A 13,471-nucleotide genomic window follows, 5' to 3' on the forward strand; every position below is an offset into this window, starting at 1 on the left:
GACTTTATTCAACAATTAGTCTCCTCTGCATCACCCTGGCGCCATTTTGGAGAATATCCGCTGGACTAAACAACGGATACGCTGTTTCCATTCAGATCAAATCACAACAACGTAGGAAGCAGATCTGGCGTGACGCAGCTGACATAGAACAGCATACGTTGTTTAGTCCAGCTGATACTCTCCAAAATGGTGCTACAGGGTGATGCGGAGGAGACGAATTGTTGAATAAAGTCGTTTTTTCTTTTCTTTTGCGCACAAAAAGTATTCTCGTAGATTCGTATAATTGAGGTTGAACCACTGATGTCACATGGATTATTTTACCGATCTCCTTGCTACATTTCTGGACTTGGGAACATTTCGGTTGCGTTGCTATCTATGCAGGGTCAGACAGCTCTCAGATTCCATCAAAAATATCTTAATTTTTGTTCCGAAGATGAACGAAGGTCTTATGGGTTTGGAACGACATGAGGGTGAGTAATTATTGACAGAATTTTCCTTTTTGGGTGAACTATCCCTTTAACACCATTATTTGTATGTTTATTACTGTGAAGATGATTTGATACAATTGGCAATTGGTATTGTATTATAAAGCTACATATAAACAAATGTGCCTTGACTTGTCAGCTGGTCAGGTTGGGAGACCAGCTAAACCATCGTAAACCAGCTAAAGCCGGTGAACCACATTAGGCTGGCTTATGCTATTCTTTTAGCAGGGCTGTGAAAAAGAGTAATTGAAATGTGCATCTAATGCTGTTTTCCATCGATTTGTGGCAGGTCTTGCACATCATAGAGCGCATTTCATAGCAGTAATTTAATGTCAATGTAAATGATAATCTAACAGCACTGTACTAATAACGTCCCACTGAGACAGCAGTCAACAGAGAGAGAGTGTGTGTGTGTGTGTGTGTATGCGTGTACTGGTTTATATATCCTGGTGAGGACTTAAACCTGACTACACACAGACTCATGGGGACTCGTGTCACGGTGGGGACCTAAATTGTGGTCCCCACGAGTACAAAAGCTTATAAATCATAGAGAATTACGTTTTTTGAAAATCTAAAAATGCAGAAAGTTTCCTGTGAGGGGTAGGGTTGGTGTAGGGCAATAGAATATACGGTCTGTACAGTAGAAAAACCATTACGCCTATGGAGAGTCCCCACAAGGATAGCTGACCAGACATGTGTGTGTGTGTGTGTGCGAGCGCGTTTGTGAGTGTGACAGGCCTCCTACGCTGATTCATCCTCCCTCTCGCACCCTCCTATGGGCATAAACCATTATTCATTTGCACAGTGTGTGCGTGAGCATGTGTGTGCCTCTGAGCGTGACAGAAAGAGGGAATATTTTAAGCAGAAGAAGGGAGGGGGACGCATACTCACAGAGGAGTGTGTAGCTTTAAATGGGTTTTCAAGTTCAATTAACATGACATTTTTAATGAATAAGAGGACTAAGTTTTCTTTCACTAATAAATGAAATAATCACAGAAAACCTGGGCAAGAATATGTCTGTTTAAAATGCATATGAAATGTATTACATCCCTCTAGCGTTGCTCTCAAATAAAATTAGAGCTTCAGTCAAGTGAGATGACCTGCCTAAGACTAAAGAGAAATCCAGGAATATGAGCTCTTTTACTATTACAAATATTATTCTAAGCTTATTTAAAATACAGGAATATATATTGTTCATACTGTATAATGCAATTTAGATTTGGCTTTGATCCCGCTAAGAAAGAGCAACTAAAAATGAGATTGCTTTAGTATCTCATTTGTTTCTCCAAGACAATGAGGTTAAATGCAAAATTAGACTTTTGGTTAATTTTTATCCTGAAAAAACACCCTATTAATCTCACATGCTCCTTCTAGAATTTTAGAAGAGATCTCAATATGAACTCAAACATTTCTCATCAAATTCTTCCACAACCAAATTATCTGATATGCTTTCTACATGCATTTTATAGCTCTACACTCTTAAAAATAAAAGTTCCAAAAAGGTTTATTTTGTAGCTATGAAATAGAAGAACCATTTTTGGTTCACCAAAGAACCTTTCAGTGAACAGTTCTTAAAAGAACCATTATTTTCTTATTGTAAACAAAATTTGAAAAATCTGAAGAACCGTTTTCTGCTATAAAGAACCTTTTGCGCATTGGAAAGTTTCCATGGATGTTCCTCATGGAACCATCAATGCCAATAAAGGACCTTTATTTATTTATTTACAATTTATTTATTTCTGTCTAGAACTATTTTGCAATTTGCTGAAACTGGCCTTTTTTAAAAATTATTATTACAAGAATCCATGCTAAACCACATATACTTTCCTAAAGCATAATGTCCTAATTTCTCTTGGTGCATTCATTTGTATGAGATTATGTTTGTGAATTTGGAAAAAAATTATGCATTCTTCCTCAAATAAAGCACTCAAATGCCAAACAAAGAAATACTGAACCTTTAGTGGGCTCATGATTTCTTTAAACGCATAAATTAGCACGTAACGTAAGGTTCACATTTTGCTGTGAATGAGAAACCTCACACCAAATGTTTCAGTTCACATAGTGAAGAAGACGCGCACTGGGAGCTCTTAGTATGCATCATCTGCGCGCAAAGCGGGGCTGCCCTACTTCTGAGAGCACACACTAAAATACGAGATGGTACACAAGTGGGAGTGACCACGGTACATCTAGTATCCTTTTTATTGTCATGAAGCAGAAAAGCACAATGCATGAGAAATAGAACAAGAGAGAGATCTGTCAACATCAGATGGGTCTGAATGATATCTGACAGCATGCATTGATGGAAATCAGTTGCAATCATACTGAGCGTGGTTCAATATAATGTGGGACACAAATAGCCTTGTGTTCATGCAACAGAACAAATTTGATGCTTATATTTTAAGTAAACAATAACGTGTCTATTATAAATCTAAATAAATGCTAACTAGGTGCACAGGGTGAGCCAGCACAAAAATGCAATGCATCAATGTAGTACATGAGAAATAGACCATGTTATTCGAAAAAGACTGACAGTGGTAGGTTTGAATGGCATCTGACAGCATGTACTGATGGAAATCAGTTGCAATAGTACTGACTGTGCTTAAAAACAGTGTGAGGGAGGGAAATGAGAGGATGAGAATACACAGTGTACATGATGAACAGATCTATGTGCAACAGAAATTAGATTTTTATATTTTCAGTAAACATTGAACATTTTCTTTCATACCCTAAAATTGAGAGGTAGATTAGATTGACATCTAACAGCATGTAATGATGAAAATCTGTTGAACTCATGTCCAGTGTGCTTTAATATTGCATAAGGGAGCCCAATGAGTTAAAATATAAGAACAGGGGTATACACAGTGTGTAAAGAACAAACGTGCATGCAATCTTATATTTATAAAGTCATAAATACCAATGTGTAAACTTGTTTTTTTTAATCACATATCTTATTTTATAAGAATGGTTAAGCAGGTGCGCAAACGCAAAACTACAATGCATTAGTGCATTGCATGAAAAACAGACTATGTTACTCTTAAAAAGACTGGTTTGAATTCCATCAATGCATGCTGTCAGATGTCAATCGCTTGTAATCGTGCTGGCCGTGGTATAGGAGAGACCAGAATGAGTGCAAAATAAGACCACGCTCTGTGCGTAAAGAATAAATAAATGCGCAACAGAAGAAAATTGATGTTTAGAAGTAAGCAGCCGTGAACAATAAGGAGGCAACATATTTTTAGCTCGTAATGCATAATATAACAGTTGACTCATGTGGCCAAAGCCCTCATCAGCCATTCAAAAGCATCGTTACCTTTGTGCATGCCTGTGTAACGGTCCTTGAGGACAGTCAGTTCGTGGATCTTTCCAAACTGTTCGAAAAGAGGTTTGAGGTCCTTCTCCTCCAGGTTGCGCGGGATCTGTCCTATAAAGAGCTTGATGGCATCCTGGTCTTTCATGGTGCCGTTGTCGGGGTGGATGGAGATGGGCTCTGAGCCGTTCATGGGCTTGGGGAATGTGATGTGCGCGTACTGGGGCTGGTGCGGGATCAGGAGCAGTGGTGCCGCTGCCTGGCTCGGTACCGCCCCCGGTCCAGAGAGGAGCAGGCTGGCGTGGGCAGGCTGAGGATGCTGCTGAAGATGCTGCTGCCTCCTCGCTTCAGTCTGGGTGAATCTAGCCATTCTGCGCGCGGCGGAGAGCGCGATAATAATAACAACATACACACGCACGCACACGCGCAGCGAGAGAGTACGCGCTCAGCTGGAAACGCGACGCTCACATTCTATTCGACACATGTCACGCTCGCGCCCCCCGCACCTGACTGGAGGAGGAGATGAGAGCTGTGCGCGGTCACGACTCAAATGCGTGGGCCCGCAGCGCCACCTGCCGACCAATAGCCAACTGCGCTACTACACAGTCAGATTTTCTTGTAACAGTATTTTCTTGTAAAATGTACTCCAACAATCTTTGTTATTGTTACCATTTGAAAAATCACTTGTGTGTCCAAAATACCAAACAAAATAGTAAATAAAACACATCAACTGGTCACTGGGGTTCCTCAGGGAACAGTTCTTGGACCCCTCCTCTTCTCTATTTACACTACATCACTGGGACATGGTTCCTCCTACCATTGCTATGCTGATGAAACACAGCTGTATCTTTCATTTCAACCAGACAATCCAATAGTAGCTGCATGGATCCCAGGCAGCCTGGTGGACATCTTGGGCATGGATGATTCAACATGGCAAAGACTGAGCTTCTCGTCTTCCCTGCCACTCCGACTCTACAGCTTGATTTCACATTCCCGCTAGGTTCATCAACAATTGCCCCATCATGTTTGGTCAGGAATCTGGACTTGCTGCAATCTTTAATGACCAGCTGACTTTCAAAGACCACGTTACAAAAAACGCTCGATCATGCAGGTTTGCATTGCACAACATCAGAAAGATCAGTCCCTCCCTCTTGTCCTTGCCCTTGTCATTTCTAGGCCATTTCTCCCTCCTACTTCCACTCGCTCTTACAAGTCTAAATCCCCTACAGAACCCTGAGATCTACAAGTGAGCGAAGCCTCGTTTTACCATCACAGAGATGCACAAAATCCAGAACATTTTTGTTTTAGCAATGTGGTCTGAGAAATTCAGCTTATCATCAATCACAACTCCAAGGATTCTAGCTGTTTTTGAAGGAGTTATGGTTGATGAGCCTAACTGGATGGTGAAATTTTGATAAAGTGATGGGTTTGTTGAAACCACAAGCAGTTCTGTCTTGGCCAGGTTGAGTTGAAGGTGATGGTTCGTCATCCAACAAGAAATGTCTGTTAGACATGCTGATATGCGAGCAGCTATCGTCGGATCATCAGGATGGAATGAGAGGTAGAATTGAGTGTCATCAGCATAGCAGTGATATGAAAAGCCATGTTTCTGAATGACAGAACCTAGTGATGCCATGTAGACAAAGAGAAGTGGTTCAAGAACTGAGCCCTGAGGCACCCCAGTAGCTAGATGTTGCGACTTGGACACCTCACCTCTCCAAGATACCTTGAAGGACCATATATATATATATCTTTGCTTTCTCTTTCCTTGATCCCCTGTCTGGCTTGTACTAATCTGAAAAATATCTCAAACTTTTTATTATGAGCACTTCCTGGGTTTATTTGCCTCTATGATGAATTGCTTGTTGTATTCCTCAGCTGTAAGTTGCATTGGATAAAAGCGTCTGCTAAATGAATAAATGTAAAAAAAAATCGAATAAATTACAAATTGACAAAACAACTTGAACAGCACTGACATCTCTTATGAAATCATTAAATTTTTCTATGTATGTTTAGCAGGGTAAATTAGCCTGAATAGGCCTAAGTCGATTGGGGGTAAGTTGACATTTTTTTAAACAACGTCCTCTTTAAAATGATCTTAATATAATTTTGCATATGACAGAGTCAAGTCAAGTCAAGTCACCTTTATTTATATAGCGCTTTTAACAATACAGATTGTGACAAAGCAACTGAACAGTATTAATTAGGAAAATAGTGTCAATAATGCAAAATGACAATAGTAAACACTCATTTTTCAGTTAAAGACAGTTCATCATTGAATTCAGTGATGTCAACATCCAGCTTAGTTCAGTTTAAATAATATCTTTGCAATCATGTCAACGATAACGCTGGAAATGAAGTGTCCCCAACTAAGCAAGCCAGAGGCGACAGCGGCAAGGAACCAAAACTCCATCAGTGACAGAATGGAGAAAAAACCTTGGGAGAAACCAGGCTCAGTCGGGGGGCCAGTTCTCCTCTGACCAGACGAACCAGCAGTACAGAAAAATCAATATAAGACATAATAAAACAGACGATGAATAATATTAACAGCAATTATTATATGATGCAATCAAACTTATAGCAAAATGTGGTAGTTCTGTAAGTTGTTTCAGGGTTGGCATCATCTGAGGTCCTCTGAGGGGTTGGCATCATCTCTTCTCAGGTGTTCTGGATCCAGACTGAAGCTTGTGTAAATCCTAGTTACCACGGGATGTTAATCCCGTGGCAAAAGACAGAGAAACAAATACAAACATAATTAGCGTAGCTGCTGTTCCAACCAAGCAAAAATGATTTGTTTAACCCAAACTAACGAATAATAATGTGCATTTGATTAGATATAACTGCAGTAAAAGATTATGACTGCAGTAAAAGATTATGAGATGCATTATTTGAATGCTTGGCCAAAGAGATGTGTCTTTAATCTAGAGTGACAACATCTCTTTGGAACAAGGCTCTTGTGAATCTATTATGAGGATGGAAAGGAAAACAAATTTCACTTAGGTACAATAGCTGATCCTCCACCTGCATGTGAATGAACTGACATAATCGTGGATGTGCACAGCAGAACTACACGTAGTACACACGTTCTTGACGTCACATGGACGTCTAGCAACACGGTTAAAGCTAGAAGGAATAAAAAAATCTGGCTTCTGCCCAATCGATATCTCTTAACAAATAAGGTGAAAGAAGTATTCTTTAAGCTTCTCCACAGAATATACCCTGCTAAACATTATTTAATTAAATTTAAAAATATATATAATGTTATCTGTAGCTTTTGCAAGCAGAAGCCAGAGACAGCTGTTCATTTATTTTGGCACTGCCCTTATGTGTCTTTTTTCTGGCGGAATGTACTTGACTTTTTTTTTTGGAAATATTGATGGAGATTTTATTTTACAGTGGAAAGATGTTCTTTTAGGTATTATTGTAAACTCCCAAAATAAACAGACCTGCACGTATTTTTTTCATTTGTATTTTAATGGTTAAATTTCATATCAATAAATGTACATTTTCAGGTAAAAAAAACATGTTTTATAGCATTTAAAAATGAAGTGAAATATTATATTGAATCTATATTACCCTCGAAGAAACAAAAAGCTATTTGCTTAAGGCTAGAAGGGATACGTATGGCGCTACTGAAATAAAACATTATATATGTTAAGTAAAAGTCAATCAGATGAATGTATGGAATGTAAAATCCCAGAAAACACAGAACATATACTGTTATACTGCAATATAAGGAAGAGAGGAATAGTCTAAGACAGAAGATTAATCAGGCTGGAAGAAAATGGAACCTCGAGGTTATATTTGAGGAAAACAGAAGAAGGGGTAAAGGATGCACAGAAAGCGGTTGTGGAATATCTAAAAGATATAGGGATATATTATAGGATTTAGTTTTATTGTATTTATTTAGTATGGGTATGGATGTGTGTGTGTGTGTGTGTGTGTATATATATATATATATATATATATATATATATATATATATATATATATATATATATATATATATATATGTGTGTGTGTATATTAAATATATGTATTTAATAATTAATAATAATTTACATTTACATTTAGTCATTTAGCAGACTAAACAGAATAATAATAAAATATATATGCATGTGTATGTATATAGATTTTTTTTTTTAGATTACGTAAAGCTATATAATAATCTATGCTGCAAACTCCGGTACAGTAGGTGGCGGTATGCACCTGACAAGTTATGATTGCAATCCGCCATTAAACTAAAAGAAGTCTGGCGCTACTGGGCATGCGCACATCAATACAGCGTAATTTTTGTCACGCTGTAAAACAATAATTACTATTTTTTTCATTATTGTAAGGGGTAGGTTTAGGGTTGGGGTAGGTGTAGACGTTGATAAAACACAATCTAATAGGTAGAAAATTAATTTCATTGTTCGTTTCCGGTCGGAGCTGTATCCCTTCTAGCCACAACCCCAGCAACACACAAAACCGATTGAACGGAAGATCAGAAACTCTTGCTTAGATTTACTAACTTGAACTTACCCTTTAGCCAGAAAGTGAGTCATGTCGGTGAATTACGCCGCGGGACTCTCTCCATATGCGGATAAAGGCATCTGCGGCCTCCCGGAGGTGATGTTTACATTTGTTGCCGTTAGCCGGCTAAGTTACGTTAGCTAGAATTAGCTTCATTTAGTGCACATTGGCGTCATATTTAATACATTCTTTACGAAATGTACTGTTATTCTCTATGTAAAGCTATTTCAGTCTCTGTAGACATACGTGTGTAAAGAATAAGACAACTGTATGGTTCATTTCGCTACCAAATAAACCTGAACAAAAACATTGATTAGGCAGTTGCTGAATGAATATGCTAATTATAAAAACATGAAGTTTTATTTGATTTTACCACAGTGAAGGAGGAAACCATATGATAAAAGTCACCCACGGTTAATTAATAATTTAATATTTATTTTTTAATAAGAATCGCATTTTTCCCGTCAGGTAAGAGTTCACTAGCACAGCTAGAGAACGTTGTTCTCAACGGCTGTTCATGGTTGCCAAGCAACGCCATTAATTTTAAGCCAAATGAGCTAACACAATAATATATGGTTACGGCACTGATCTATAATAGAAAAAAAATCGATTCTTAGTTATATGTAAATTATAGGGATGCACCGATATGAAAATTTTGGCCGATACCGATAACCGATTATTCTTTATTTTTGAAAGCCGATAACCGATATGTTAGCCGATAAATCTATATCCAAATTGTTATATACTTTTTGAGAGCCTGATTACAAAAAAGGTCTCATCATTAAAGGCCACATCCCAAACACTTCAACATAAGCAGCCTAGTTTGAACGGTGTACGTTTTAAAAATATGTTTACATTACCAAATTTAGTCATAAAAAAGTCTTACAAATAAATAAAATAATGCATAAATAATGCAAACAAGTCACTGGACATCATTACACGTGTAAAGAATCAAAATGAATGCGCCATAGATCAATAAAACGGAATAGCCTCTGCACGGACAATAATTAAATGATTTTAATTACTAAACCATATTGTTGATGAAAATAATAAGAGAAAAATACAAGTGGCTGTTGTTATTAATAATATATCAATGATTTTGAAAAAGTAACAAATTAATACCACTGTTTTAAATAGCAGCCGTTGAGCTGCACGTGCTGAAGCTGAAGAGCTGAATGAACACGGTAAACTGAAGCGTTTTGCTGGCAGCTTATTTAACTCAAGGAAATGCATCCTGAGATTAATATTAATACAACATAAACATAATATTACAACTTATATATGTACAAAATGACGCAGTTATTGCATGCTATAGTCAGAATGTGTGATCCTGTTGTGGATGCGCTCTTCCCATAACAACGCGCTGAAACACAGCAACTAAACCCAAAGAATGCACAACGTTTTATTATAATAATGTTCTCATTAGAATGTTATATACACAACATTCCCAATCATAGTTATTAATGTTGTGCACTGCTGTTTGAGCTGCGTGCGCTGAGCTAAAGACGATCACCGGTAAACTGAAGCGCTCTTTTAACTTAACCAAACGCATTCTATATGAGATAAATCAGATATACATCAAATAAACACAATATTACAACGTACAATTGCACAAAAGGCTGCAAACGAACAGCGCACATCTGAAGTGTCTCTGAAGGAAATAATGCATTATTTATCGGCTTTAAGATATCGGCCAAATTTTCTTATCAGGCCGATACCGATAACAGAAAAAATGAGCCGATATGGGCCGATACCGATATGGTGGCCGATATATCGTGCATCCCTAGTAAATTATATATTTGTATGCATAATATGTGCTTTATACATAGTACACTATGTCAGATAGATAGATAGATGATATTGAATGCTGAATTTAAATTTAAACATTAAAATTTTCTGCACAGAATAAGGTAAAAAAAATACTTTGTAGTTTCTGTAGGCTACTGTAATAAATTATATGTCAATTAGCACTGCATCATTCATAAATTGTATTTATTTATTGTGTTTATTGTCTTAACGTTTCAGTTCATTCTGTATTACGTATAGAAAGATCATAATATATTAAAATAATATAACAAAAAAGTAATTTGAAATAGTTAATGTACATTTTTTTATGTGACCACTTAGTAGTGTGACAGCTTTTGGGCTGTTTGCAGTGCAGCTCATGAGTCTGAATGTGTGTGTACAGGTTTATATATCCTGGTGGGGACTTAAACCTGAATACACACAGTCCCATGGGGACTCATGTCTCGGTGGGGACCTAAATTGAGGTCCCCATGGGTACAAAAGCTGATCAATCATACAGAATGAGTTTTTTTGAGAAAGTAAAAATGCAGAAAGTTTCCTGTGACGGGAAGGTTTAGGTGTAGGGTGATAGAAAATACGGTTTGTACAGTATATAAACCATTACGCCTATGGAGAGTCCATACAAGGATAGCTGACCAGACTGTGTGTGTGTGTGTGTGTGCAGGAGTTTGACAGCCCAGAGGAGCTGAAGACTAAAGTGGAGATATGTATGTCCATGTAGTTTAATTCAATTTTAGTTGATTTAGTTTGTTATTTTAATACTTAAACATAAACGAAAATGAGAAATGTTGCTTCGGCGTCTAGCTGATTTAAAATAAGGTTTAGTTTTATTTCACTTACTGTTTATTTTATTTCGAGTAATGGAAATCATGGTTTAAATAATGAAAATAATGGTTTTATTTAACAATAATAATAAATTTGTTATTTTTTATGTTTAAAGCTGCAGTCCATAATTTTTTTGGGGTAAAAATTATCCAAAATCAATATTTGAGCAAGTACATAACCAGCCAGTGTTCAAAACTACCGCCTTATTTTAGCCCGATTCACAACGGTTAGCTTATAATAATGTTTGGTACGGGTAGGTTTTTGCGGGAAATTCAAACATGGCACTGCATCATTAAGTCACTTCTGTAAACATAAAGAAGTTGTCCCGACTACTAGGCTATCGCATGTGAGGATCCTGCAGGTGGCGGATCGTTTATAACCTTTTCTCACAGCAGCCAGAATAATTAAATGTATCATTTTGATGGCGGATTGTATTTCATAAAGGATTATGTGTTTATAGAAACACATATGAATGATATTAAATTATATTCCAGTTATAAATGTGCTTCTGATTACAGATAGCCTGGGATTACACAAGATTTGTATTTTAAAGACAACCAGTTCGAAGGGAGCATAATTTGCTTTTTGGGTTAAAAGAATTTCTTAATATGAAATTCGAAGAGTATGACAATTAGATTAGACTGTGCAGAAATTAAAATCTGCACTCTAACACACACGATACCCATATGCACCAACACTTACTTTTTTAACATTAATAATTGGATAATAAATTATAACTATAATAATAATAATTTGAATGGTTTGATGTGATATGAGCTAACCGATCTTTAGATTTAATTACCATTGGTAGCGAGATTTATGGTAATGCTTTTTTCCTCAGTTGGTCAGAACAAACGTGGCAGACTTGTTACTTGTTCAGACGGCAATATACTGTGAAAATTCTTATTTGGGTCATATTCCAAGGCGTAGAATAGAATCTGTGATTGCGAAGTACAGTAAAGTACATTAAATGTCCACACCGGTGCAGTGACTGACTGCCACACATACTCTTCAGAACATTATTCATCCGTGCTGGAGCCATGCAGACGCGCAACCCATGCAAGCTAGATAATTCCGCACACAGCTGCAATTCCAGGTTTTCAAACAGAGATGGCGACAAAGAGGCAAAACTTACGGACTGCAGCTTTAATATTATTTCAGTTAGTGTTATTTCAGTTAATTATTTTATTACTAGTAAAGGATTTTTATGGTTTTAGTTAATAATAATAACCCTGGCACGGATGCATTAAACCGGTATTAATTTTTTCAAAAGTCTAAAAAAAAGCATACATTTTCATGGGATCAGGAAGCTAGTATAGATTACTCTTGCTGTTCACCTGTGTTCTGGTAGATGGTGCTCCAAACTGCTATTTTGAAAGCATGAAAGGATGATTACTCAATCACTAAATTGGACAGAAAAGCACCATAAAAGTAGTCAGTGTCACTTTTCTTGCTTTACATACAAGTCATCTGAAGGCATACAATAGCTGTGTGAAATGTTCAATGATTCACTGAAAATCGTGACTTCTTTGTTAGCTCTCATTTCTTTGTTACAAGTCTCTTTTATGTTCACAATACACGTAATAACTTCAGAGAATTGCACTTTTTTTCATATAGTCTTCATGTGAACTGACATTAAATGTGTTCACTGTCCTTTTAAAGTCAGGACAAAGAGTTAATATTTATAGATATTTTCTATGTAATGCCATCAACAAAGCTATACATTTTCTTAAAACCAATGGCCAGAGATGCATTCATGTTTTCCACCCACATTCCTAATCTTCTGGCAGCCCAGTAGAAGGAAGCAGGGATAATCCTGTGGATTTAATCCTCCGGAAATAACCAAAACCATGCTTTTCAAACCAGAAATAGAGCTTTTGTTTGCTTCCATATTTGTTTGCGTGTCTGCTTTGTTTGTTTGTTTAATGTACAGACATAATCCACTTGTGTATTAGTCAATAACTGATTGGACTGAAGTCCCTGAACTCCCATATTAATATGGCCTCTAAGGAGATTAAATTAGGATTGGTTAAGAAAGGCTGACATGTCAGTGCAGACTCGCAGTAACTACAGAGAGCCATCACTAGAGGGAGATATGCAGTTTTAGTACAAATAACAGCTGAAAATATCCTTCAAGGCTCTTTTTGGAGTATCTGCATACTGCCCACAGTTGCTTTAAAAAAATTTTTTTTAAGTTTTACCGTTTTTAAGAATGTGTAACAGTAATATGCAACAATACATTTTCAAACTTCACATTTTGTCAAATATAGTCATCCCAGTGTTCCATGCATAGAAAATACTGCATACTAAACTTTTTTTTTTTAAATCTTGTTGCCAACATTTCTCATTTTCATTTAGTTTACTGAAAGTAACATAAAAATTAAAGCTATACATTTATTTACTTAGAATAAATTTAGAATGTATTTACTTGTAATTAATCTAAATAAAAACTGCATACATATTAAAAAAATAATAAAAATGGCTAAAACAATTACTAAACTTTATAATCAAAATGAAAGCATAATACAAAAAA

At 36.6% G+C, this 13,471-nt stretch overlaps 2 protein-coding genes across 2 annotated transcripts in view; one reads left to right on the plus strand and one right to left on the minus strand.

The window, feature by feature from the left end:
- The window catches only part of LOC107600184 (CUGBP Elav-like family member 5), a 15,007-nt gene extending 10,762 nt beyond the window's left edge, over nt 1–4,245 (minus strand). The window contains exon 1 of the mRNA XM_016292010.1: nt 3,796–4,245. Within this exon, the coding sequence (XP_016147496.1) occupies nt 3,796–4,162 (367 nt within the window). The 5' untranslated portion in view covers nt 4,163–4,245. The remainder of the gene's footprint in view (nt 1–3,795) is intronic.
- Nucleotides 4,246–8,195: 3,950 nt separating this feature from the next.
- LOC107600234 (NAD-dependent protein deacetylase sirtuin-6-like) overlaps nt 8,196–13,471 on the plus strand; it is a 27,140-nt gene continuing 21,864 nt past the window's right edge. The window contains exons 1-2 of the mRNA XM_016292081.1: nt 8,196–8,403; nt 10,778–10,830. Coding sequence (XP_016147567.1) covers nt 8,338–8,403; nt 10,778–10,830 — 119 coding nt within the window. The 5' untranslated portion in view covers nt 8,196–8,337. The remainder of the gene's footprint in view (nt 8,404–10,777; nt 10,831–13,471) is intronic.

The sequence above is a fragment of the Sinocyclocheilus grahami genome, unplaced genomic scaffold (assembly GCF_001515645.1).
Source record: "Sinocyclocheilus grahami isolate Dianchi unplaced genomic scaffold, SAMN03320097.WGS_v1.1 scaffold280.1, whole genome shotgun sequence".
Taxonomy (NCBI): Eukaryota; Metazoa; Chordata; class Actinopteri; order Cypriniformes; family Cyprinidae; genus Sinocyclocheilus; species Sinocyclocheilus grahami.